The following is a 27,526-nucleotide window of genomic DNA, read 5'->3' on the forward strand; positions in this document are numbered from 1 at the left end:
AAGTCATAGCCGCCACGAACTAGATACATCATCGCTTTCTCCGTCACCTGACACCTGTCGTCGCCACCAGAATTGTTGTTTGTTGTTGCCTATCACCGTGAGAAACCCAATTTCGCACTAGTCGTTGCTTCTCTTCATTATCCTTTCACTCATCTCTAAATTTAATATTTGAATAGTCGTCGCCCTCCTTACAATTTAACCTAAAATAATATAATGAGGACAACTATCATTACCTTCTCTCTCTCTCTCTCTCTATTTCCTACGTAATCTTGGTCTCGGTCACTTCGCCACACATTAGCGTTTCACTATTTTTTAAATACACACACATTACCCATGCTTGACAAGTCAAATGTATCTTTTACAATAATTAAATTTAAAAAGTAATCGAATATTTATAATCTATGTCATTCTCAAATATGTGAATTATAATTTTTGATTCAAAAGTGTTGGACATGTAAGAATTTTGTTAGACAAGTACAAACACGATTGAGATATTATAAATGTTAGACATGTAAGAATCTTGACGGCATTAAAAGTATCATTTGTAATATATCATTTATTATTATACAAAATATCATTTGTGAAGTATCATTTACATACATTAAAAATAGCAGTTTATGTTATTAAAAGTGTCATTTATAATGTATCATTGCTTTTGTATAAAAGATATCATTGTCGAAGTATCATTTCTATTAAATAAAATTGCCATTTGTTGTTAGTAAAAATATCATTTTTATTTGTCCAAAAGTATCTTTTCCATTGGTGGAAACATATCATTTGCAATGGATCATTTGCTTTTATGAAAGTAAATGATGATAAATGACACTTTTAATGAATCCAAGTAACACTTTTAATATATGCAAATTATATTTTCGAATGGATCGAAAGTAGCCAGGGCAATGGATCATTGCTTGTTAGTTTCAAACTCGCGACCTTGTAGATAATAGGCATGAGTTTGAACCAACTGAATTAGATGCTCAATTGGTGACTACTCTCAGCTATTAATATATATGCCTTTCTTGCACCATTATGTTGTATGGTACAACAAGTTGTACAAGACCAACCCTTTAAATTTGACCCCTGATTTAAATATATCACTTGCTATGGAGATTTAATTTCGTGTTAATGGGTAAAAATACCCACATTTATAACTTTTAATTAAAAATACCATTTTTATAGAACTTGATCCTATGCCCAAATTAAGTGAAGGGTCTAGATTGCCTTGGATGTTGATGTTTTTATATCGTTTTTTTTTTTTTTATGTAAAGTCCTACACTTTTATTAGATAATTCATGTAAAGTCCTACACTTTTATTATAAGAAAAAGTAGGTTGTCGGTCGGAGCAACCTCGCCAAAGACTATTTTTCGACAGAAAACCTATTTTTTCGGTTGAAATTTTAAATTTATTATAGGAAAAAGTAGGTTGTTGGTCGAAAAAGTAGCCTCTGGTGAGATAGCGGCGCGGACGACAACCTACTTTTCCTACCGACGACTTACTTTTTATCTTGCAAGTACATTGATTGAGTCATTAATAATAACTTAATCAATTTAAGCACAAATACAATAATATATAAAAGTGAACATTTTTATTATAACTTAAAGAAAAGTGGGTATTTTTAATTTTTACTCTTTAATTTTGAGAAAATTTTGTGATACTAAAAATTGAGTTTTTGTTTAGAATTTAAAAATAATAATTTTGTAATCGTCAGACTACAGTCTACAGATAATACATATGCAAGTTGTCGGATGAAGTTACGATAGTAAAAATGATATTGATTTATTTATTTTCCACCATCATTTTTATTTATAAATGGAAGATTATGAAATTGAATCGCACCAACAATTAAAATTAATATCACATTTCAAAAAATTTAAATGCTTACCTATATTAACGGATGCCTATAATTTTATTTTTATGTTTTACTCGACAAGAGGAAGTGATGAAATTTGAACCCTAAAATTTAACTGTTTATAGGCGGAAGTTTATTGCCAAATATTTGAGGATACAATGAAAAAAAAATAACTTCAAATTCTCTATCCCTCTATCAATTTTTTTTATTCATATTTTTTTCATTAATTTAATTTAATTTTACACATTTATTTTGGGGATACACATTTTTTTAAATTGTGAAATGAAAACTGAATATCGACAGAGGCTCGTGAAGTCGCGAGTCCGGGAACTGGTTGATGCCAAATTCCAAACGTAGCCTCCTTAAGAGCAACAAATGTATGCCTAAAAAAGCGGAGCCCAGCTCAGCCCTAACCGCAGGAAAAGTAACTGTAGTGGAGATATTTTCGGAGTTTCACCTGCAATCTGTTAAATATATGTGCCACACTAGCAGCATAAAACCCCCTCTGCGAACAAATTTCTTTTCTTCCTAAAACCCTTAAAACCCTAGAAACCCTTCTCTTTCGGAGGTATCTTTCTTCTTATTTATCTAAGAATGTTTATTTCTGGTCAGTTTTTCGTAGATCTATTCCATTCAGCATGTTTTAAATGTGATTTGCGTCAGAGATCTTTGTTTTCAATTTAAGACGGAATAACAATGTAATTTTTTCTTGTTTTTCTAATTTTTTTTCTTGCTATGGGAGTGAGGGTTTTTTAATATTTTTTGGAGTTCTGTCATTTTTTACTCTTTTGAGGTTCGATTTTTTTATTTTTTATGCCATGACTAGTCTGTGTGATGATATTAGTATAATTTTCACCGTATGCTGTTTGCTTTTTGTACGATTCACAACAGAAGGAAGAGTTGAAATATAGATTGTTTCTTAGTTCGTGATCTGTGCTTTGATCGAGATTTGTTTCTTGTTTATTTGTTTCATGTTTTTGACAGAATGGTGCTGAATTAGTTTCTCTTATCTGTTTCTCACTTATGAAGTCATTATATTAGAATTTTTATTGACCAAAATTGTTATTGCTTTTTGATTGATTACAATCTTATTCTGAACCTATATACACGTTTGTTGCCATCTAACGATTAAATGTGATATGAATCTTGTGGCTGTTGAGGTATTTGGTTACTAGTAGTTCTTTCATTGAGATATTTGACTATACAGTTCTTTTATTCAGCTTTTAACGGACATGGCTTGCTTCAACAAAGTTGGAACCATGTTAAGGCAGAGCATATCTGCCTCTAGTGCAATGACTGGGCAATCCTCGCTGTTAAATGCTATCCGCTGCATGTCCACTAAGCTTTACATTGGAGGTTTTTCTTTATGAAATTTCACATTTTTAGCTTTGTTTGTATGTGGCATATTTGTCTTATGATCTCACATACATGTCCTGTCCGTTCCTTTAATAGGGCTTTCTTATGGAACTGATGACCAGTCTCTCAAAGATGCTTTTTCTAGCTTTGGCGAAGTTGACTTTGGTGAGTCAAAAGAATAGCTGTTGTTTCCTATTTGTGTATCCATTCAAAGATGGGAATTGTGTGGAAAGGCATGTTGCAGGACCAAATATTTTGATGTGCATATGCTCGTAAAAAAATGTTCCACCTGTTTTTCTCTAAATCTAATGGTTGGTCCTATTATTTTTGGTTTTGTCCACGCAATTGTGCTGATCCTGCAAGACACGATATGGAAACATTTCCTGTGTACTGTAATGAGTTCAGTCTTGTGTCCCCTAGACAAGGGAACATTGACAATAATCTGTTTGTGAGGCTCGTTTTAAATCCATATTCTATGTGATATAGGCTGACCTGTTGCCGGTCACTGACTTTGTTTATTGCTTTAGAGCCTTGGACAAAGTGTTTAATAGACTAAAACATAGAGTATCGGTAACTTTTGCTTGTAGTTGCTTCGTTCTATGTATTGACTTAGCTTTTTGTATGCAGCAAGAGTTGTCACCGACAGAGAATCTGGAAGATCGAGAGGATTTGGTTTTGTGAATTTCACTAGTGAAGAGGCTGCTAACTCAGCTATGTCAGCAATGGATGGACAGGTCAGATTCTGAGTGCTAACTGGCTAATCAATCTTTACAGCATTCATACTTTCTACGACATTCCTCTTAACATTGTTTGATTCGCATATTTGTGGCTTCCCTGCAGGAATTGAATGGGAGGAACATCCGTGTGAGCCAGGCCCAGGAGAGACCTCCTCGCAATAACTATGGCGGAGGTGGTGGTGGTGGTTATGGCGGAGGCGGTGGTGGTTATGGAGGCAATAGCTATGGCAGTGGTGGTGGCGGTGGTTATGGAGGAGGAGGCGGGTATGGAAACAGAAACGACAGTTACTAGTCTACATATTTTTGGCACTACTAGCTTAAACATTGTAGGAAATGAAGTTGCAGACTTGCACTGTTGTTCCTCAAGAGTGCTCTTGCTTTGGTTTTTCTGTTTTATTCCGGCGACTTGTAATAATTGGTGGATGATTCTTAGTTGCTTTGCTTCAATCAAAATCTCAATTTTCCTCGAGCCTAAAAGACTGCAGTTTCTACTTTTATCACATATTTATGTCTACACAAACACAAATATTCATGTGCAACCGGTTGGATCGTGCAATTGGTTTCTAGAATGACTGACACTACTTTATTCGGGAAATGAACCTTGAATATTTTCGAATGAAACTATTTCAACATACAAATCAATGACACTTGATCTTGAAGATCAAGTGTCATTGATTTGTATGTTGAAATAGTTTCATTCAGAAACTAGTTGCACGGTGCAACCGATTGCACGGGAAAGTGCCTCTTAGGTGTATATATCCCAATGCTTTTAATTATTTTTATTATTTGAATTAGTTTTTCTCTTTTGCTTGATTCTCATCCTATCAAAAGGATGAGATTGGAGAAATCTTATTCTTAAGGATAAAATGTTCAATCATTCATTTGATTATTTCTATTATTTGAGTTAATTTTGTTTGATTCTATGCTATTAAAAGATGAAATTAGAGTGATAGAAATTGTAGTTTGCTTGACTCTATTCTATCAAAAGATGAAATTGGAGAAATTCTACTCTTTAAGAATAAAAATATTTAATCATTTATTTTATTAATCCTGTAAAATAAACGTCTTCACACTAATCGAGATGTTGTATAAATTTTGGAGGCACAACTCCATCTCCATGCATCATCCCGATACCTAGTGCATTTTGCATAATTAAATTTTAATTGTAGTTAATAATTTTTTTAATGGACAAGTAAATTCAGTTGAGGATTAATAAATTTTAATCTATCTATATATAAGTAACAGTTTTTACAGATACTTTTTGACGTCATGTTTTAAATTTTCATTTTTTTTTGTTTATATGCATATATATATATATATATATATATATATATTTAAAAAAATCATTGTTTTTATTTGTTTATCATCATAAATTTCTCTTTTTCTAAATATTCAGTTTTTTTTTTAATCTGCATAATTTCTCTTTTTCCAAATAGAAAAGTATTCAATATCCATATCAAATTAAAGATCATGACAAAAGTTTAAATTGATATACATTATGTTAAAAATAAATTTTAAACAAAAAATATTATGAAAATTAGAAATCTCAAACTTATTTTTTTTTTCTTTGTCTCTCATATGATTCCTTAAAATTATATTTATAATTTATAATGTAAAATGATTTTTCATCGAATTTCGACGGATTATTAACTAGTTGTAGTATACTCCCTCTGTTTTTTTTTTAAGTGTCCCATGAAAAAAAAGTACATATATCAAGGAAATTGGAGTATTACTTTTGTGCCCATATTTATTATTTTCAAAGTGTAATAAATTTATTCTCAAATTTTGAAATAGGACATTTAAAAAGGGGTAAAGTAGGAACTTTGTCATTTTTTATTCTCAAATTTTGAAATAGGACACTTAAAAAGGAACAATAAATTTATCTTAATAGGACACTTAAAAAAAACGGAGGGAGTATATAATGATAATTGAAAATTAATGAACTCTAAACTACAATTAATTGAATTGTGTGACTGCTGCCGAGTCTCATTGCTAGTTTTGAAGCTTTCCCGACCGCAAATTTCACCTACATCAAATCAATTTCGGACACATTTAATTTACTACGTAAATGACAAAAAGTTTAATCTCTCCTGAAGGCAAATCTATATCGGACATATTTGTGTGGTGTTGAATTTAGTTTGAAAATGACAGAGTATAATAATTTCTCAGAGGTAGTGTAGGTAAAGATGCGAACACAAACTAATAATTTCTCAGAAGTAGTTTCCACAAACACACTAATATTCGATTATAAAAATGAAAGTTAAAGGAACACAATCTTATAATAAAAGCAATATGCTATATTGGAAACATTCCACCTCAAATTTGAATGGACTACAACTTCATAGGGAATTTGGTGAGCTTGAAAACCAACGTGGGGTACATACATATATTTCCCCTTCTTTTAGTTATTTTTGACAGTTGACACAAAGCGAAGATATATAATTCAAAAACAGGAGGGCCTAATAGTTGAACTCAAAGGAAAGATACACAAATCAAATAACAAGAAAACCTTAAAATGTGAAGGACGTATGCATTAGTCTTTGTACTTCATCTCTGACATGAGGAAGCCCGGCATCTCGAATGAAGAGGAGAATTTTTCGACATCAGCCTTGAGCTCTTCAATGTCTTTGTTGTTCACTAGGCCCTTGTTGAAGTCCTTCAGTAGCTTACCGTGCTCCTTCTGGATCTTCAATGTCAGGGTGACAGCCCGGTGGAGGAATTCAGCAATCTGCTCGAAGTCTTTCTCGACCAACCCCCCTCGATGTCATGGCAGGAGCACCTGCAATACCAAAAACTCACTCATCAGTAACAGCTGAAAGAGGAGGTCACAAGTATTTTTGCTTCACTCGACCAAGACAAAGAAACCAATCTGCTTCAAGTAACATCAATAATGCAAATTTCAAAAGTAACAAAGAAATCGTGTTCTTCACAATATTGATCCATACCAATGCGAACTCCTCCAGGAGCCAAGGCACTACTGTCACCAAACACAGCATTCTTGTTAACAGTAATGTTGCAAAGATCACAGAGTTTCTCAACTTTGTTTCCTGCAAAATCACAGCCTCGTGTAAGTATCAACGAGAACGAAAGGGCTAGTCTGTCTTACAAACTAACTAGATCCAGATCCTGTGTGATCTCTTACCAGTTAGACCAAGAGGTCGAAGATCCCATAGAACCAAGTGATTCTCAGTTCCACCAGTCACAAGAATGTACCCTTTGCTCATGAGATAATTCCCGAGTGCGACTGCATTCGCCCTCACTTGCTTAGCATACACCTTGAAACCAGGGGTCATGGCCTGCTTCAGAGCTACTGCAAGAGCACCAATCTGGTGGTTATGGGGGCCGCCCTGAAGGGAGGGGAAGACGGCAAAGTTGATCTTATCCTCAAAGTCGTAAATTGCACCCTCGGGCTGCCCCTTCTTGGCTGGCTTTGGCCCTTTCCTGTAGAAGATCATGCCCGCCCTTGGACCCCTCAGACTCTTGTGAGTGGTCGTCGTTACCAAGTCGCAGTACTCAAATGGATCAGCGGCTTCCTATAACGATCAACCATAACTATGAGAATAAACAATACTAACAACACATACACGCATTGACACAACACATGAACCTTGAGGCAAAACTAGTGTACATTCGGATGCACGGTACATCTACCCCAATTAGGATTCATCAATCTCCAAATAGGAATTATAATCTCCAACTAGAAATAATTAATCAAAATTAGGATTAATTGGGGCGGATGCACCGGACCTGAATGTGCCTCAAACCTTGAATACGACTAAATAACCACGAATAAATATTAACATGCAGATCCTAACTCAGTAGCATTATGCAAATTCTATTAGGATTCAGTATTACGTCTAAATCAAACATACATGCAACTTCGCCATTGAAAATGCGCAGATCTGTGATTCCAGAAAACAAACGTAAATGTATATGCAGAGCAAATTAAACAGTAAAGTTATGAACTACTAAGCTCAACTGCAGATACTAAATCAAATCGAGATCGACTATTTTACGCACCTGAGCAGCAACGAGGCCGCTAATGTGTGCCATATCGCAGAGAAGAAGCGCGCCGCACTTATCCGCAACCGACCTGAATCTCTTGTAATCCCAATCCCTAGGGTAAGCACTCCCTCCGCAGATAATCAACTTGGGCCTGAAGTCGAGCGCTTTCTCCTCCAACTTATCGTAATCAATGTACCCGGTCTTGGAATCAACCTTGTACGGCAAGCTCTCGAAGTAGATCGACGTGGCGCTGATCTTCTTCCCACCGGAGGTGTAGTAGCCGTGCGTGAGATGGCCGCCGGAGGGCAGATCGAGCCCCATGATCCGGTCGTGCGGGTTTAGCACCGCCGTGTAGGCGGCGAAGTTCGCTGGGGAGCCGCTGTAGGGCTGGACATTGACGCCCCACTGAGTTGGGTCGAGGCGGTAGGCCTGGAGGGCGCGCGAGCGGGTGAGGTTCTCGATCTGGTCGATGTACTCGTTGCCGCCGTAGTAGCGATTGCCCGGCATGCCCTCGGAGTACTTGTTGGTGAGCGCGCTGCCGAGGGCTTCGATCACGGCGAAGGAGGTGAAGTTCTCGGAGGCGATGAGCTCAATCCCGCGGCACTGGCGGCGCTTCTCCTTCTCGATGAGGTCGTGGATCTCGGGGTCCACGGCGGCGAGAGGGGTGTTGCCCCATTCCGATACGGCGTCCATGTTTGGAGGCGCGGCGGTGGAAATGGAGGTTGGAGGTGGAGGTGGAGGTGGTGAATACGAGATTTGGGAGTTGAGTTTTGGAACTGATTTTATAAAGTAGAAATTCAGGGGTTGTTGCGTCGGTGCTCGGACGATTATACCCTTGGGGTGGGTGGGAGCCCTTTTTAGTAATTTTCTTACCATAATTCATCAAGTTTAAGATTACCAACTCCCCAGCTCAGCTCAGGCTCAGACTAGGATTGCATTCCACTTAAACTATTTCAACTACTTTCAAAACAATCACAACTCAAAACATTTCATCTTCAATTATTTGAATTTTATTTTAGAATTAAATGACATAAGATTGATTTGACTTTCGAATGAATGATTGTGGTATATTTATTTTACGAGAAATCAATTTTTGGTAAATGAAAAATCATAAATATTAAATGTTAGTATTTATTTTATATTGATTAATTAACATTAATTAATTAATTATATAAATTATTATATTTATATAATAATTTTGTGCATCAGAGATATACTGCGAAATCCATGTTTCCCATTAGGCCAATCTCTGTGTCCGTTGATCTCCAATAAATCTTTTTTATTTTTATTTTAGGCTGCGTTTATTTTGATGGATAAATTTATTCATGAAAAATGATGGATAACAAAAATTTATACCTTTAAATGTCTTATTCCTTTTTCAATATTTGACACAAAAGAGGTGCTCATCATTTTTTCTTCCTTATTTTCACTTTAAGGATGAATAATATTATCACATGAAAAATGAAGGGTTATATTATTCATCTTTGAAGTAAAAATAAGGAATGAAAAATAGTAAACATCTCTTTTGTGTCAAATATTGAAAAATGAAGGAGACATTTAAAGACATAAATTTGTGTTATCCATTATTTTTCATGTATAAATTTATCCATCAAAGTAAACGCAGCTTTATACTACAAACGCTCTAGCAATCATTATATTTGTAAGGGGGTACTGGGTACATATTTAAAGGATAAAATGTATTATCTTCTCCCCTGTCTAAAAAATTACTACGTACGGGCTCGTTTGGTGTGTGTAATAGGTTGTCGACGCATAGTAAACGTCCAGATTCCTTTCCTACATAAGGGCGCATTAATTATCTTAATTTCTGTTTGGTGTTCAATAAACAATGGGTAGATTAATCGGTAGATTAATAAAGCTGGTGTTTGGTGTTCAATAACAATGAGTAGATTAATTGATGCATTTACACATATATCCCTCCACAAATTCTAAAATGACCAGCGTATCCTCAACTTGAGACTCACAAACAATACATAATTGTCGATTCTAATTTCTGGCGCCAAAACACTAGGGCTCGCATCTGTTCTCAGATTTGGAAGACATTTGGCGTGGGTTTGCTTTCAATCGAAGTAAATTCAACATGAGCTCCGCGACTCAAGGTGAGTTATCGATTTATCTAGTTGGATATATGATTAAATCGACCTGCAAAATTTGGAGAAGCATGAACTTTCCTTCAATGTCGACGCACTTAGACTCGCTTACTCTTAAAAAATCTGTAGATGTTTTTTTTTTTTTTTGCGTTGTATGTACATTGGGTCGACACCTGAATTTCCATTTCGTACGTCCTACTTTAACCCATATTTTTTTGCAAAGTATATGATCATGTATTGAGTGCCTGAAAGACGCTGTCAATTTCGAGTTTAAAGTTTCTGGTTGTGGTGATATTGGGTGTAGTTGTTTATGACATCAATTGTGGGATGGGAAGATTTGTGCCCTTCATAAGTAATACATCTGAATGCTTGCGGTGTGTGTATTGATTATTGTTGATTACATGGTGGTTTACGTAATTGAGCCTACTCTTGAGTGATTGAATAAATTTGGGATAGATTTGCTGCATATGTCTATAGATATCAACGGATTTTTTTGCCAATCCACATACTTATATATTATTAGCATGTTGTTATGATGTTCCTATGCTTGATAGGAAGCAATGGGTTTGCACGAGGTTGTCGCACCAAAAAAACAGATAAGAAGCGTCGAAGCTGGTCGACGAGCGAACAAGAAGTCCTATTGACTGCCTTGAAGGAGTTGGTCGCCCAAGGATGGAAATCCGATAACGGATTTCGCGCGGGATACTTGAAAAAGTTGGAGGAGGCAATGAAAAAGACATTTCCTACTACCGATGTGAAGGGCATGCCTCACAAAAACTCCAAGACGACCACGTGGAAGAAGGACTACTATTCTTTATCATTGATGTTGTCAAATAGTGGAGTGGGTTTCAATGTGGATGGCAAGCACATGGTTGACTGCACTGACGAACAGTGGGAAGCTATTACGAAGGTGTGTATCTATTTTTTTAATCAAATCAAAGGAATCTTGTTGTATCAAATACTAACACCGCTGGAGATTATGGCAGAAAGATAGAAATGCATTAAATATGCGCTATAAGAGTTGGCCTTACCTTGATCAATGGAGAGAGATTTTCGGGAAAGATAGGGCGACGGGTGAAGAAGTTGAAGACCTAATGGAAGCGGCTCATCAAATGTACCACAAAATCGATCTTAGCCAAGAACAGATCGACGGTGACTATCACGTGTCTCTCGAAGATGTTGATGAGACCGTGGATACTAATGATAGCACCAGCCAAACCCAGAAGCCAGAGCCTGTCGTGCGCCCATCTAGCAGGAAGAGGAAGCAAACGAGACGAGTCCGACAAACTGTTCGAGGTGTTGGCAGAAATCGGGCACGGGACAAAGGAGAGACTCGACACAATTGCTGGGCGAATGGGATATGATTACGATGTATCCGCAGCAAGAAAGCATATGTTCTCACAACTGACAGCTATCCCCGGTCTGTCCCAAAAAGCAATATTTGAGGTGACCGACCTACTTGCCAAGGAGGTGGAACGCCTCGATGTGTTTACCAGCCTGCCGGATGAAGCCAAAGCAGATTACGTCTACTACTTGCTTGACATGATAAACAAGTAGTTGGAAGCATGGCTGTATTGGAACTTGGAGTTCTTTTTGGCGAAGCAACTTTATTGACTCTATTACTTTTTAATTTGCTTGGATGCTTCCATTTGATGGATATTATCTAATGTCGTCAGCTGTAGATTGGAACTTGGAGTTTTTTTGGCTAAGCAACTTTATTGACTCTAAAAATTTTGAATTTGCTTGGAGCTTCCATTTGATGGATATTATCTAATGTGTGAGCTGTATATTTTTTCTGTTTGTGTTGATAAGTGCAGTTCATTACAGGCGAAAATATTTCATGAAAATACATAACACTTATCATTTGCGAGTTAAGAGACATATATTTCTTTGTAGGGACATAAACATAACTTGTCCATACATATGATAGTGAAAATAGACAAACATAACTTGTCCCTACACACTACCAACAATACTGCAGATAATTAGGAAAAAAGGACCTACGGCAAGAGCATTTACTTATATTTGCTTGCCATGACGTGATAAACTAGTGGTCCACAAAATATTATAACTAGAACTTTGACATTACTACTTGAACGGGGAAGAAGAAGCACAAGAGCTTCCCCCATACCCGGATTCGGATTTTTCATCGAACTTTGGTTTCCCCGGAAAACCATTCTTGGGGGGAAATTGTAGCTTGTTCTTTATCGGTGGCCAAGGGACATACACATGAGGAGCGCGTGAGAGGGGAAAGCTTGGCGACACACTGGAGCACGCGTCGTCAGGAAACAGCTCGCGGTTGACATTTGTTGGTGGTTTCTCCGTCATCTGTGGGGAGGTAACCTCATCGTCCGACAAGGAGTCGTGGACGTTGCGGACCAAGTTTCTCCGTCATCTGTGGGGAGTCCTCGATGACGATCACAGTGTGTGATTTTTCAGTCTTAACGTCGTAAAGCCCAAACAAGTGGCAGAGCTTGAGATATTCCGGCTCGCCCGCATGATAGTAGGCTCGAAAGAAGGCATTTTCCTACACATGCAAGCAGTCAATATCAAGAGAGCCTCAAGCATAGCAAAAAAAAAATTATAAGTTTGCTCGATATTTTTTCAAGAATTGCAGTTGATACACCAAAAAACCTTATCACCTTGAAGAGTCGTTTCCAGACTTCATCGTCGGCGTGAACCACGTTGGTCGCCGCAACCCAGTCGGTCTCGGGAGATTTTGCAAGTGCTTGAAGCAAACATATCGATCATGGAGAAAATCAACCCGTCCTTCGACCTGCTGCATATTAACGCCGGCTTGGAGTTGCGAGTTAAGAGATCTCATCGCGTAGATTAGAGCATGAGGATAGCTGTGGTGGAGAAGGTTTGCACTCATCGATTTTATCAATGAGACATTTCAGCAGCAAGGAATCCTTCTTGGCATCCCATTTGTTGATATACAGATACCAAGTTTGCGGGGCGATATCAGGCAGACATAGCAACCAAACAGAAAGAAGCCGAGCTCGTGAAGATGGAAGAATTGTGATGCAAATGAGATAAATTACTACCATAATTTATAGAGACAGATCGAGCATAACATTGGGTAGCTCTAATCCATTCATTTATGGTGGAAGTAAATTTCAGCAGCTGGTAGATACTGGTCACTTCCTAAGCAGATATGATTTACATCTGTCATATTTGGAATCAACAAGTAATCTCCCATTTTGGATAAACCAGGAGGTAGATGCTAGCAATAACTATGGCCGATGTGGTATTTGTATGAAATAAATTAAATGTGAGTTGAGCAGCAGACACCAAATATATGCTAGCATTAAATAATCCGATCAAAGATAATTCTCAAAATGCTGCAGGAGACCATCACGTCATTAATAAAAGAGTCGTGTTAATTAAAAAGTACACAATATATTATAATACCAATATCATAGAGATTCTTCAAGCCAGATTACGAATTAAATTGTCAAACGTACACACAATACTGTCTTTCAAAATACGAAAGGAGTTGTCTTTCAAATTGAAGATACATAGCTACATACGTGCATGACATCAACACCGACCCTCACGTTAGTTTACCAAGGACAAAACCTACCAAGAGTAAGACCAAAGACATTCCTAAGATCGCGGTATGCATTTCAAGATAGCCACGAGGGGACTGCAGACCACCACCCCTGTTGTCCAGATCTTGTGTGGGCGTGGAGCAAAGTATCCCAGTCTGGTTGGTCTATTTGATAACGTTGCTGGTAGCTACGATTGGGCGAAACTCCAGACGGCACGCTGCGAAATGGCAATCCGTGAAACTCGTCATACCATAGAAGCCTTTTTGATGATCTATTCCCAACGGGCATTTGTAGTAGTATCGTCCCGGGAACTTAGCTCCAACTCCAGCACAAAGCAAGTGCATATGCCCATGGCGCAGAGAGGGGTTTGTGTTGATGCCCGTGCCCCTCATCCATTCTACAAATTCAATTCAAATCGATGAGCAGGAAATAAGTAACATAAAAATAGGTCCACAAAATACAATGGTAAATCACTTCCAAAAATTGCAATAGAGATTCCAAACATATCAACTGCAAACATAGACCAACAAAAAATAAATGACAAGCAGAGCACCTATAATAACATTATCAATTTTATCAATGAGACTTTTAACCTATAATAACCTTAAAAATCACCTATATAGTGCTAATATACTGGAGCCACATCCCCTCGGCCAAATCGTCTCGGGCTGCATTCCACTGGGAGATGACTCAACAGTATCGATGTACTCATCAGGTCCCACTGCTACACCTATAGCATTAGCTTGTTCCATCGCATCAAGTTCCTGCTCTATTGGATCAACGGGCATCTCCATACGGATAAAATTGTTAATTAAAAAGGACGCCATGATTAGTCTATTTTGAACTTTTATAGGATAAAATGTTGGAGACCGGAGAATTCCCCATCTCATCTTCATGATCCCAAAAGCTCGTTCAACGGCGTTACGAGCCTTACTATGCCGGAGGTTAAAAAGCTCCTCCTTGTTTTGGGGTCTTGCAGCTGTGGGACCCCACTCTTTTAGATGATATCTAACGCCCTTGTAGGGCGTTAGAAACCCCTCACAATTTGCATAACCATTGTCACACAAGTAATAGTTTCCTATGAAATCAAGAAAAATGACAACAACTTGTTAATATGACCACTATTTAGGGATAATTTCATGCATAAGAAGCTATATACAACAAGAATTCAAGAGTACTAGGTATAGTGAATACCCTTTGGAACCTTAAGACCGTGAGGTCTATTAAGAGCATCTCTTAGGACTCTAGAATCCGCGGCAGATCCTTCCCAACCGGACAGTACGTACACGAACTGCAGGTTACGATCACATACACCCAATACATTGGTTGATATTTGCCCTTTTCTTGTTCTATATCGCGGTTTGTCACTAATGCCAACCATCACGTCGACATAGGTGCCATCTAAGGCACCAAGACAACCCTAGTCATAACATATATTAACAACCAGTTAGATTATCGATATAGTATGATACTCACTATTGAATAACCAATTTAAGGACAGACTTACTAGACCTACCTTGAAATATTCCAACGTGAGTCCGTGCATGATTCAGATACCGCATCGGGTTTTGGCAAAAAGAGTGCGTGTAACCCAAGAATTGCCCTTAGTACCGTGTGTATGTAGTGTGAGATGGTTTGACCGGATCTCCAAAAATCGAATCCGACTACCCTGTTCTTTTATGATGCGCTAGCACAGAAATAAACATAGCTACCTGTTCCTCGACAGTAACAAAGTTGCCATTGACTAAGCCCCCCCTCACTCTTAATAATTGACATAATCTCCCAAACGTGTTTCGGTCCATTCGAAGATTAGAAATACAATCAACATCATTGTATCTTATCATCCTATCCAAATGCTTAATTTGATCGGGGATTCTACTAAGCATTTCATACGTTATAGTTCTAATCCCACGCTTTCTTTTCTTGGATTTACGCTTAGCAAAATATGCGACAACTACAGCTATTTGAATGAAATGTTGTAACATTATTTCTTGCAATATAAATAAAGAACATCACCAAACGAGATCGTGCTTCTCCTGGCATTTCAAAAGAAATTCAGCTGTAGACAACAATCTGCAATATGCCATTCACAATCTCAGACAAACCAACTATTATGCATTTAACTATAGCAACATAGATGCAGCTTAACATTAAAAAGCCGGGCCACAACTATAGGAACAATTATTCTGTTCATGTATTACCACATTCTGCTTCATCATTCTCAAACATAATTTAAGTTACTGAAGCATTTAATACCAATTCGGGATCAATGTCAACGCACTGCCATCATATAACAATTTGCAAAACATAGAACTTAGCACCAACTAGAATGCAACCACAATTGAGAAAGGTTACTTGCCTGAATGGGTTGTTAGAGCTCGCGTGAGTCTGTGAGAGCAGGGGACCCCCAGAAATCGTCTCCTATCGGTACTACTGCTACATACATAGAAAACCACAATTAATCACCAAAGATTCTGGGGTTTCAGCATCTACAAATTTATACAGAATACAACCCTACCATTGTTTGTCAAAATCGAGCAAACCCCCAAAAAAGGTGTATTAGTTTTAGCGGCAATTAAGAATATGTGCAAAGAGAACCCCAAAACTAATGAAAATTAACAGATTACAGAATACAACCCTAGAAACCCACTGGGTAAAAAAAATTGCGGGGAAATTAACATTTACTTGCGCTCGCATGGTTGTGAATGCACAGTAAACCCAATTCAAACTATATTCGACCAAACTCGCCGGAATAACTTAACCCCAATGACAAATTGTAAGTTTGTCAAAAATAATTTCCAAAACCTAGAACCACTGGGCATTCCGTTTTTGCGAAAGAGAAGAAAAGTAAAAAATAGCTCTGATTAACCGGGAAATCAACTCCAATGGCTTACCGTAGATCTTCAGCTATGTTGATGCTGTTCTCCCCCGCGCCCTAATGAAGAGCCGAATTTCTGAGTGATTTGATAAATGAGCGGGGCAATCGAATTGTTAATTTTCAAAAGCGAAAATCAAAGGGCAAAACAGGCACATGTGATTTTTACTGTAGAGCACAGTTTGCATTATCGGAGGGGGGGTGCGGTATTCGTAAACGGGAGTGAATAGTGTTTTGAGGCCGGGCCTCAACAATTTACCGGGCCATTTTGAATGCGCGTTAAGAACACCAAACATGAGTTTAATGCTGGATACATAAGCTAATCCTAACTATACCAGTGCACCAAACGCGCCCGTAGAGTATAAATTTTGAAATAGTGATAAAAAGGAAATGGAGCTATTAATCTGATAACAATTTAGCCCACGTTTGGTTGGGTGTTTTTTAGAGGTTGGAAAGGGATTCAATTAATTGAATCCATTGCTTGTTGTTTGGTTTGAATAATGAGATAACCATTACCCTTACATGAGGGTAACCCAATCACCCAATTTGTTACCCCTCAAAATAGAGGGGGAAACAAAAGAAAGAGAATCCCTTACTAATGATTCCTTTCCATTATTAAACCAAACACTTAATAAAAGTAATGGTTATTGTTATCATTCCACTCCTTTATTTGATTCCATTCTCTTTCCATTCCTCCACTTGAACCAAACGAGCACTTAAGCATCAAGGACAAAGATCGTGGAGATGTCGCCATGATATATGTCAACAAATTGGGTAGGATTTTTTATAAATATAAAATAAAATAATGCACGTACTTTTTCTACTTCTATAATTCCTACCGCATGTGACTAGCAGTATTAAATTTGCTGAAAATATAAAAATATGAGAAACAATATTATATATATTGTGATTCGAATTCTGGACAGAAGTTAAACATTTCGAAAAATAATAATTCAAAACTTCAGTGTGTTTTTCTTTTAGCTGTGGAAAAAAATTAAGTGTGTTTTTAATAATTTGACTCACACTAATGAATAAATTGCCATGTGATATCTTCTCGTCGTGTCTTTTTCACCAGAGAGTCACGACATTTTACCAAATCCCACCAAATACTCCAATGATAAGAAAAAAAAAATGGATCTTTAAATTTATTAATTTTTCCATGAACTACGACTATTTTCCATAAATTAGGTAACCTTACTTATCTAGAAATAGAATCAGTGCAATCTTTACTAAATAAACCTATGATGACTTCAAGATTTGCTTTAAATATTTTAGCACTAGTGGTAAGAAATTTCCATATATATATATAAGTAGTGGAGCCCGACTTACCTCTAATTCCATAGTTTGTTGTCGGCTTCCCAACATCGTCTACCTATTCTTTTTCTCGATTAATTCACTGCAAATTACTACTAATATTACTTCAAAAAATTGGCGCGTCTTACTTGACGTTGCAATGTATTTAAAATTATTTATGTTTTAATTTACACGATACAAATAGAAATAGTATTACTGTGTGCTTTATTAATTAAAAAAGATCACAATTACTTTAAAAAATTAATTAATTAAATACAACACGACATTATTTTGTGCAACATAAATTAAGAATGAATAATTCTAAATACATCGTGATATTTGATGAGTTACGTCAACTTTTGTAGTTGAAAATAAATGCAAATAATAGTTAAGAGTTTAAAAAATATTTTTGATAATTCATAATTTAATTAGTAGTGTAAAAATAATTTAAAACTAAATGATATATGCCTTTTTCTCTTAAAAATTTATATTTTGATAGTCAAATTATTTATAGTTTCACTCTTACGTCTTGATTTTTTTTAAAGAGTTATTTCCTGCGTTCTCATAAAAAGTATTCGTTTCTAAATGACAAGTGATTTAATAAAACAATTTAATGTGTTTTGAGTGGAGTAAGAATTTCACTTTATTGTGAGTGAAAAATTTAATAAAAATAAATTAAATATATTTTATGTGGACGAATAAAAATAATAAATTGGATATATTTTATGAGGACAGAGGAAATACTATTATTTGCTTTTAACAATAATGCATCGTACCTCCTCAAATTATAACGATTTACCTTAGTTCGATATTACTAAACTTCATTTCAAATAAAAAGGAATAATTATACAGTTTTGATAAAATTACCATAGATCGATGTTCGACGATGAAATTATAGTACCAACTCATTTTTAATTTATATTACTAAAATTCAACCCAAAATTGAACTTTAGGATGTAATAATAAAAGTTTGATAGCTTGAATATTTAATCATCATTTCCTCCAGATTTGAATGCAGCAGTATTTTTTTTAGGCTCCTATAGATCTGAATGTAATTGTATACTGTACAGGAGTATTAAAGAAAAGTGTGAGGATTAAAGTAGAATAAGCAAAAGTATGAGAGGCAAAAATGAAATTATCGGTTTTGACACCCACCACCACCAATACCATCTCTTTATATGTCCCTCCCTCTCCCTCCATCACCCTCGTCCACATCTCTACTCTAAAACCCTCATTTCTCAGATCTGAATCCTCTGCAACTCGCGGCATCCATGGCGCTCCAAATCGAGAAGACTACCTCCGGCCGCGAGTACAAGGTCAAGGACATGTCGCAGGCCGACTTCGGGCGCCTCGAGATCGAGCTCGCCGAGGTGGAGATGCCGGGCCTCATGTCCTGCCGCACCGAATTCGGCCCCTCCCAGCCCTTCAAGGGGGCTCGGATCACTGGCAGTCTCCACATGACCATCCAGACCGCCGTCCTCATCGAGACCCTCACCGCCCTCGGCGCCGAGGTCAGGTGGTGCTCCTGCAACATCTTCTCCACCCAGGACCACGCCGCCGCTGCTATTGCTCGCGACAGCGCCGCCGTGTTCGCCTGGAAGGGGGAGACCCTGCAGGAGTACTGGTGGTGCACCGAGCGTGCCCTCGACTGGGGCCCTGGCGGCGGGCCCGATCTGATCGTGGACGACGGCGGCGACACCACTCTGCTGATCCACGAGGGCGTCAAGGCGGAGGAGGAGTACGAGAAGTCTGGGAAGCTGCCGGACCCGAGCTCGACGGACAACGCGGAGTTTCAGATCGTTCTGACGCTAATCAGAGATGGACTGAAGGGCGATCCGACCAAGTATAGGAAGATGAATGAGAGATTGGTTGGGGTTTCGGAAGAGACGACGACTGGTGTGAAGAGGTTGTATCAGATGCAGGCTAATGGCACTCTGCTTTTCCCTGCTATTAATGTCAATGATTCTGTCACCAAGAGCAAGGTATTCGATTTTTTATTTTGTTTTTCATTTTATTTGTTGTTTTTTGGTTTTGATTTGATGTATGTTGTGATTTGTAATTGAGATTCGCTTCCTTTGATTGGGACTGGTTTTGTTGGGGATATTTTTGTGGATTTTTGCCCACTATTGACGATCTAGATTCCATCTCATTTAGGGTTTAAGCCCAGCTTATTAATCCCCAATTGGGGTTTATGTATCCTTACTTAGGGTTTATGGATTATGCATCATTTTTGGATATTTGTGATGCTCTATACTTGTTTATACCTAATGAATGCTACTGATTTATAAAGTGTCAACGCCGATTCAATGTGTCTCCTTAGATGCAAAGATCATGTTTTGATTTGGTTACTTAATATAGGGTTCTCCATAATTATCTAGGTAATCAGTTGTTAATATCCGATTGTCTTGATTTAGCTTATTATTACGAGATCAAGGTTTTAGCCAAGAAATTTCAGTATTAATTTTCTACATTTTCATTGCCTCTGATTATGTTGTTTGCTTCTGCTTTAACCAGTTTGACAACCTCTACGGATGCCGCCACTCGCTGCCAGATGGGCTGATGAGGGCAACCGATGTGATGATTGCCGGAAAGGTCGGCGTGGTGTGTGGTTACGGAGATGTGGGAAAGGGCTGTGCCGCTGCGTTGAAACAGGCCGGTGCTCGTGTGATTGTGACTGAGATCGATCCCATCTGCGCTCTCCAAGCCCTCATGGAAGGGTTCCAAGTCCTAACCCTCGAGGATGCAGTCTCCGACGGTGACATCTTCGTCACCACCACCGGCAACAAGGACATCATCATGCTCGACCACATGAGGAAGATGAAGAACAACGCCATCGTCTGCAACATCGGCCACTTTGACAATGAGATCGACGTGCAGGGCCTGGAGACCTTCCCGGGTGTGAAGAGGGTCACCATCAAGCCACAGACGGACAGATGGATCTTCCCGGACACCAAGAACGGGATCATCCTCCTGGCTGAGGGGCGGCTGATGAACTTGGGGTGCGCCACGGGGCACCCTAGCTTTGTCATGTCATGCTCCTTCACCAACCAGGTGATCGCGCAGCTTGAGCTGTGGAATGAGAGGAAGTCGGGCAAGTACGAGAAGAAGGTGTACGTGCTGCCCAAGCACCTTGACGAGAAGGTGGCTGCCCTCCACCTCGCGAAGCTAGGGGCGAAGCTCACGAAGCTCAGCAAGGAGCAGGCGGACTACATTAGCGTGCCGGTTGAGGGACCTTACAAGCCTCTACACTACAGGTACTAAGGGAAAAGAAGCAGCATCTGAGAAAAAAGAAGGGCCTAGTGATCATTGTTGTTTCTGATTGTGTGTTAGCTTTCTAGTTTCTAAGTTTTTGTTTGAGGTGTTTGTTGCCGCAGCAGTTACCATTTACCATGTTGGGTTGGGTTTGCAACTATTGGCCAAAATAACTTCAGGATGTTCTCTCCTTACTCTCTCTCTCTCTCTCTCTCTCTGTGTGTGTGTGTGTGTGTGGTGTTTCAATTTCATAAATTGAACATGATTTTTTAATTTTTTATTTTTGGAACATGAAGATTTTAATTGGAACAGTATATATTTATCAAAGAATCTCATTAGCCCTTTTGGCATAATTTCAAGTGAATTTTAATTGATAAATTGTGACTCGATTTTGTCTTATATACAAGCCCCTCTGGCATAAGTCTCCAACGAATCTTTTACACTAACCCCTTGAAATTCGATGGGCATCACTTTAATTGTGTTTATAATTATAGTAAATGAAACTATATTAGATCGGAGCCATGTATTTTTTGATTAATTTTTTGATCTGACCATAGACATTTTTTGATCAAATGGGCTGGCGTGGCTTCCACCTAAAGCTCTGCCCGCAACATCTCCTCTAGCAGAGAATTACAATTGATTAATTTGATCGAAAAATAATAAACCAAAACTTGTTTTAGTTTCTCGGTCGAAATTACATTTTAGTATTGTTGATGAGTGAACTAGTGATGCTTGTATTATATTGTTAGTTTTGTCTTGTTTAGTTAGGCTTGCTTCTTGTGTGAAAGTTTGTATTTTAATTTTTGGATTGTGATCTCTTATTTTTTTCGTCTATTTTTTTCTTTTTAAATAATGAGATTGTATATATAATATATTCATGGAAATTCGATCGAAATTGAAACCAAATACGGATTTTTCTATCGAATTTGGTGAATCGATTTTAACAATTGGCATATGCTCATCATGTATTCCTTTCAATTGTAACGATGAGAGGCTTACCGTAAGATACACACTTCATTTCACAAAAAAACTAACACCAATTCTCCTATCAGTCCGATTCGATCCATTATTTTTAATGTATCAATTATTTTTTTACTTTTGATTGATTAGAGAAAATATTATTTTTTACAAAAAAAATGTCATTTTTAATGTATAGTTTATTTTTATAAATATAATTTATTTTTATAAAAATATCATTTACATTTAAGCAAAAATACATTTTTTGTCATTAAAAATGTCATTTGCATGCATTAAAACTGTCATTATCATTTATTTTTACAAAAAATATTATTTGCAAAGTATTATTTATATTTAAAAAATATCAATTGTTATTAAAAAGAAATACTCATTTGGTGAACGAAGGGAGTATAATTTTATATCATATTATATGCGTGATTTCATTTATCATCGATAAAGATATCATTTTTTATTAATAAAAGTATCATTTTACATAGATCGAGCAAAAATAAAAAGAGGCACTCTTCTGTGCAACCGGTTGCACCGTGCAACTGGTTCCTGAATGACACTACTTCAACATACAAATGACACTTGAAGATCCAAGTGTCATTTGATGTTGAAGTGGTGTCATTTCCCGAATAAAGTAGTGTCATTTTGACAACCAGTTGCACATGAATATTTGTCAAATAAAAAAACAAAAGACAAATCAGGTGGATCATACGTGCGTTAGGATCGACCCGTGACCGTACAATATGGGCTCAAAAACTAATTTTTATTTTCTTTAACAAGTCGTAAGTTTTTAGTTTTCCTTCTTGTAAATGCATCAAATGAATCCCAAAACGTGTGGAGTTATATTCGCCTCCATTGCAATTTGTTCAAATTGGAGTTAAGAGTTAACTATATCTATATGGGTAAAATCATAGAACTTAGGAGCGGATTCAGGATTTGGGGGGTTGAACTTGAAGGTATTGTACGGGGGTTGGGGGACTGTAGCCCCTGAGTCAATTTTTTAGGACAGTTTGTACAGTTCATTTTTATATTCAAGTAGAATTTTAATGAATTTAAGATTAAAAATTAATCACATATTTATGGATAAAATCACAGAATATATTTATTTTCTACCATAAGTTTAGGGTTGGTATTGGTCACAATATCGTGTGCCTCACGTAGAATATAGTATGGGGTCCTAGCTCTAGGTTTCAAATTTAGAGAACATAGCATAGCCTGGATCCTAGCTCTAAGTTCTAAAATAATTCAAGATTTTAGCATTTTATGTAATTCAACTATAAATTAATTATTATTATCAAATAATTATTACATTATATAATTTGAGTAGTTATTCAAATTTTACATTTCAATATATACTAGTACGGTCATTCATGTGATGCACGACGAACAAATAAATTAAATGATATATTTAAATAAATAAATATAGATATTAAATAAAATCAAAATATAAATAATTACAAAATATGTTTCAAAAATAAAATAGTCCATGTCAATTACTCAATAAAATTCTGAATTTTAAAATATAAAATTTCAACTTTATATAAAGTGTAATTGATAATTACAGTTATTAAATAAAGTTAAAAATTATTCAATAATGAAAATTAGCATTACGCATTATTATTATAGAGTTTTACACGTCATAGCAAATAAATAAATATTTTCATACATAAATATAAAAAAAACTTGTACAAAATTTTAATAAAAAGAGAAAAATATAATATTTTAAATTTTAATTTTTTTTTCGTAACTTATTCATTTTAAATCGATTTTCATGATATTTATACTATAATAAATTTAAGATGTATATTGAATTTTTTTTGTCATGAATCAAATTTAACGACAATATGGAACAAGTTATTAAGTTATGCAAATTATATTATGGAACAAAACTTTGCATTGAAATTCACGGTTGGAAAAAATGTTTTTGCTAAATAAAAATTGAAGATAATCTCAAATTATTATTGATTTATTTTTCTAGTTCAAATTAATCGGTATATTTAGTTTTCAACACACACACACACACACACACACATATATATATATATATATATAGGGTGTGGTTCTAGAGAGAACTACATTATTTGTGAGAATGAGAGAACCATCAAATCTAATGCATCCACTGTAAAAATTAATGCATTCGCTGTTAAAATCAATGCACTAAAAAAATAAAAAATAAATGCTCCCTTCAGGATTCGAACCCAGGATCTGCATTCATCCAACAAGATGATGCATCCACCGTAGATCTTGATGATCGAATGGCTGAAAATGGTTCTCCGGTCTTTTTTTATTTATGATTCTTTCTTGAACCTCTCCCTATATATATATATATATATATATATATATAGGGGAGGGCTAAAATATAAGTACACTTATTAGTTATTAAGATATAAAATACTCCCTCCGTCCTTGAAATGGCTTCCTCTTTGGGAACGGCACAAGTTTTAATGAAAAGTTGTAAAGTGTATTAATAGTGGAGAAAAAGTGATATAATTATTATTGAAAATTGTGAAAAGTGTTATAATTAGTATTGAGAGTGGTGAAAAGTAAAAAGTAAGAATAAATAAAGTATTATTAGTGGTGGGGTAGGTGTCCAAAAATAGAAAGAAAAAAAGAGGAAGTTATTTGGGGGACGTCCCAAAATGGAAAAAGAGGAAGTTATTTTAGGGACGGAGGGAGTAAGAATCATTTTCAGCCCTTAGATCATCAAGATCTATGGTTGATTCGTACCATGTTGGATGAATTTATGGTCCTGAGTTCGAATTCCAAAGGTAGTAAAAATTTATTTTTCACAATTCATACATTTATACAGCGAATTAATACGTGTTCTACATAAAATTCATACATTGAAAATTACTCTTATTTCTTATTTTAAGATGTGTTCTCACGGTAGCCCACCAATCTTAAAATAAGAAATAAGAACAATTTTTAATGTATGAATTTTATGTAGAACACGTATGAATTCGTTGTATAAAGGTATGAATTGTGAAAAATAAATTTTTAATGTATGAATTTTATATAGGGGTGGGCTACCGTGTGAGCACATCTTAAAATAAGAAATAAGAGCAATTTTTAATGTATGAATTTTATGTAGAACACGTATGAATTCGCTGTATAAAGGTATGAATTGTGAAAAATAAATTTTTGTTGCCTTTGGGATTCGAACTCAGTACCATAAATCCATCCAACAGGATTACGAATCAACCGTAGATCTTGATGATCTAAGACTGAAAATTATTCTTATTTTATATATTAAGAAATGCTCTTATTTTAGTCATTTCCTATATATAGAGTGCGGTTATAGTGAGAACCACAATTAGCGTGAGAACATAAGAACCAATAAAATTACTGCATCTGCTATACAAATTAATGCATCCGTTATAAAATTTAATGCATCCGAAAAAAATAATTTTTTTGCTCCCTTCAGGATTCGAACCCAGCACCTGCATCCATCCACCAAGATGATGCATCCACCGTAGATCTTGATGATCGAATGGCTTAAAATGGTTCTCCGTTCTTATTTTATTAGTGGTTCTTATTTGAACCTCTCCCTATATATATATATATATATATATATATATATATATATATATAGGGTGCCGCTATTCAATGAACCACTCTTAGTCCATAAAATAAGACTATATAATGACCGTAGATCTAATCTAATTAACGGATCAGATTAAATAATTAATCTGATCTGGTGTTCATGAGTAAGACCAATAAAATTCGGTGAAATATTCACCTGAAGGGTAAATTTGGGAATGACGAATCACCTTCCATCATTCCAACAAAAACTTTCCGATTATCGCGTTTATTAATTAGGGAAATTAAGATATGAAATTATTGTCTTTGAAATTGTACACGCAAATGACGGCTGAGGAGATTTAATTAATTAAAAATTGATTTCAACCAAATCATTATGTAGATATTGGGGAGAGTTACAATTCAATTGGTTACGCATCAAAATTCTCATGTGGATTATAGGATATACATGTATGAATTTTTTATTGTAAGTGGATAATTTTTTCATGATGTAAGAATATTTAAATTCATCATTTTTAAATTGGGCTTCGAATACTGCACTTACTTTAAAAAATGTATGCATTTTTCATTGTAAGTAGATGAATTTTTTTCGATTTTTTTGCTCTATTAACAAACATGTGAAAATCTCAACGTGATCCCTAAATTAGGGGGGGGGGGGGGGGCGAGATTATATATTAAAATGTAGCATTTATGAATTATTTTTGGTTTACGTATGAATTATTTTGGTTTTCGTACGAATTAGTTTAGCCACAACTCTGATTGTATGAATTGTTTTTGGTTTCGTACGAATTATTTTAGCCTCAACTCTGATTGTATGAATTTTTTTTTGGTTTTCGTACGAATTATTTTTTATTTATGTATGAATTTTTAATGAATCCAATATAAATAAAAAAGTCTTTTAACGAATCCAATAACAAATTATCCTAAAATCTTTAACGAGTCCAATACCGAAAGTGGAAAATGTTTAAAATGTGATGAATTATAGAGTATAATCGTATGAATTTTTATAAAAATTTAAACGAACAATACATATATTTATTTAATTCAAAATAATTCGTGCAACTGAGAAGCATCGTTCAGGTCTACTGAACTTAGTGCACCATGCAATACAGAACAATATATTAAAAAAGAAATAAATATAGAAATGTGATGAATTATAGAGTATAATCGTATGAATTTTTATAAAAATTTAAACGAACAATACATATATTTATTTAATTCAAAATATGGAACATATACTACTTAACTATTTTTTTATTATTCTGTCGACTTCCTTGCTCGTATAGGTTAGATTAGTTTTGTATCTATGGAATGTTAGATATTAACTTAAAAGTAATCCCTTAATTTAAGGAAATGATACTATTAAAATTCTAAAATTACTTTTCTATCCTAATACCTAATATAACGTTAATTACCTAAGGAAATTAGATTGAAGATCTCGCCGTTTATTTAAGAAAGATCAAGCGTCAATATTGAGTCTTATTTTATAGGCTAAATATGGGTCTTATTTTATAGGCTATATATATAGGGAGAGGTTCAAGAAAGAACCATAAATAAAAAAAGAACGGAGAACCATTTTCAGCCATTCGATTATCAAGATCTACGGTAGATGTATCATCTTGTTGGATGAATGCAGATCATGGGTTCGAATCCTGAAGGGAGCAATTTTTTTTATTTTTTTGAGTGCATTAATTTTAACAGTGAATGCATTAATTTTTACAGTGGATGCATTAAATTTGATGGTTCTCACGTTCTCACAAATAATGTAGTTCTCTCTAGAACCACACCCTATATATATATATATATATATATATATATATATATATATATATATATATATATATATATATAGGGAACGGCTACAGTGAGAGCACCTCTTAAAATAAGAAATAAGAACTAGAAAAAGTGTATGAATTTTATGTAGAACACGTATGAATTCGCTGTATAAAAGTATGAATTGCAAAAAAAAAAAAATTGCTAACTTATTCAT

At 35.8% G+C, this 27,526-nt stretch overlaps 4 protein-coding genes across 4 annotated transcripts; 3 read left to right on the forward strand and 1 right to left on the reverse strand.

Moving 5' to 3' along the window:
- The first annotated feature begins 2,127 nt into the window (after positions 1–2,127).
- On the forward strand, positions 2,128–4,420 carry LOC131001322 (glycine-rich RNA-binding protein 4, mitochondrial). Its single transcript, XM_057927684.1, has 5 exons — positions 2,128–2,418; positions 3,071–3,206; positions 3,303–3,371; positions 3,834–3,940; positions 4,047–4,420. The coding sequence occupies exons 2-5, from the start codon at positions 3,083–3,085 to the stop codon at positions 4,233–4,235; spliced, it is 489 nt and encodes a 162-aa protein (XP_057783667.1). The 5' UTR covers positions 2,128–2,418; positions 3,071–3,082; the 3' UTR covers positions 4,236–4,420.
- A 1,799-nt stretch (positions 4,421–6,219) lies between these two features.
- On the reverse strand, positions 6,220–8,741 carry LOC131001323 (serine hydroxymethyltransferase 4). The gene is given in 5 exon segments (XM_057927685.1): positions 6,220–6,698; positions 6,700–6,722; positions 6,889–6,990; positions 7,086–7,476; positions 7,964–8,741. Coding segments are annotated over 5 exon segments (1,416 nt in total). The 5' UTR covers positions 8,642–8,741; the 3' UTR covers positions 6,220–6,476.
- Positions 8,742–10,046: 1,305 nt separating this feature from the next.
- On the forward strand, positions 10,047–11,613 carry LOC130998112 (uncharacterized). The gene is made up of 4 exons (XM_057923547.1): positions 10,047–10,065; positions 10,611–10,966; positions 11,043–11,208; positions 11,264–11,613. The coding sequence occupies exons 1-4, from the start codon at positions 10,047–10,049 to the stop codon at positions 11,611–11,613; spliced, it is 891 nt and encodes a 296-aa protein (XP_057779530.1).
- Positions 11,614–18,881: 7,268 nt separating this feature from the next.
- Positions 18,882–21,224, forward strand: LOC131001324 (adenosylhomocysteinase-like). The gene is made up of 2 exons (XM_057927686.1): positions 18,882–19,760; positions 20,293–21,224. Exons 1-2 carry the CDS (start codon positions 19,050–19,052, stop codon positions 21,037–21,039), a joined length of 1,458 nt encoding a protein of 485 aa, XP_057783669.1. The 5' UTR covers positions 18,882–19,049; the 3' UTR covers positions 21,040–21,224.
- Positions 21,225–27,526: the final 6,302 nt, after the last annotated feature.

Source organism: Salvia miltiorrhiza, chromosome 8, assembly GCF_028751815.1.
Source record: "Salvia miltiorrhiza cultivar Shanhuang (shh) chromosome 8, IMPLAD_Smil_shh, whole genome shotgun sequence".
In the NCBI taxonomy this organism is placed as follows: Eukaryota; Viridiplantae; Streptophyta; class Magnoliopsida; order Lamiales; family Lamiaceae; genus Salvia; species Salvia miltiorrhiza.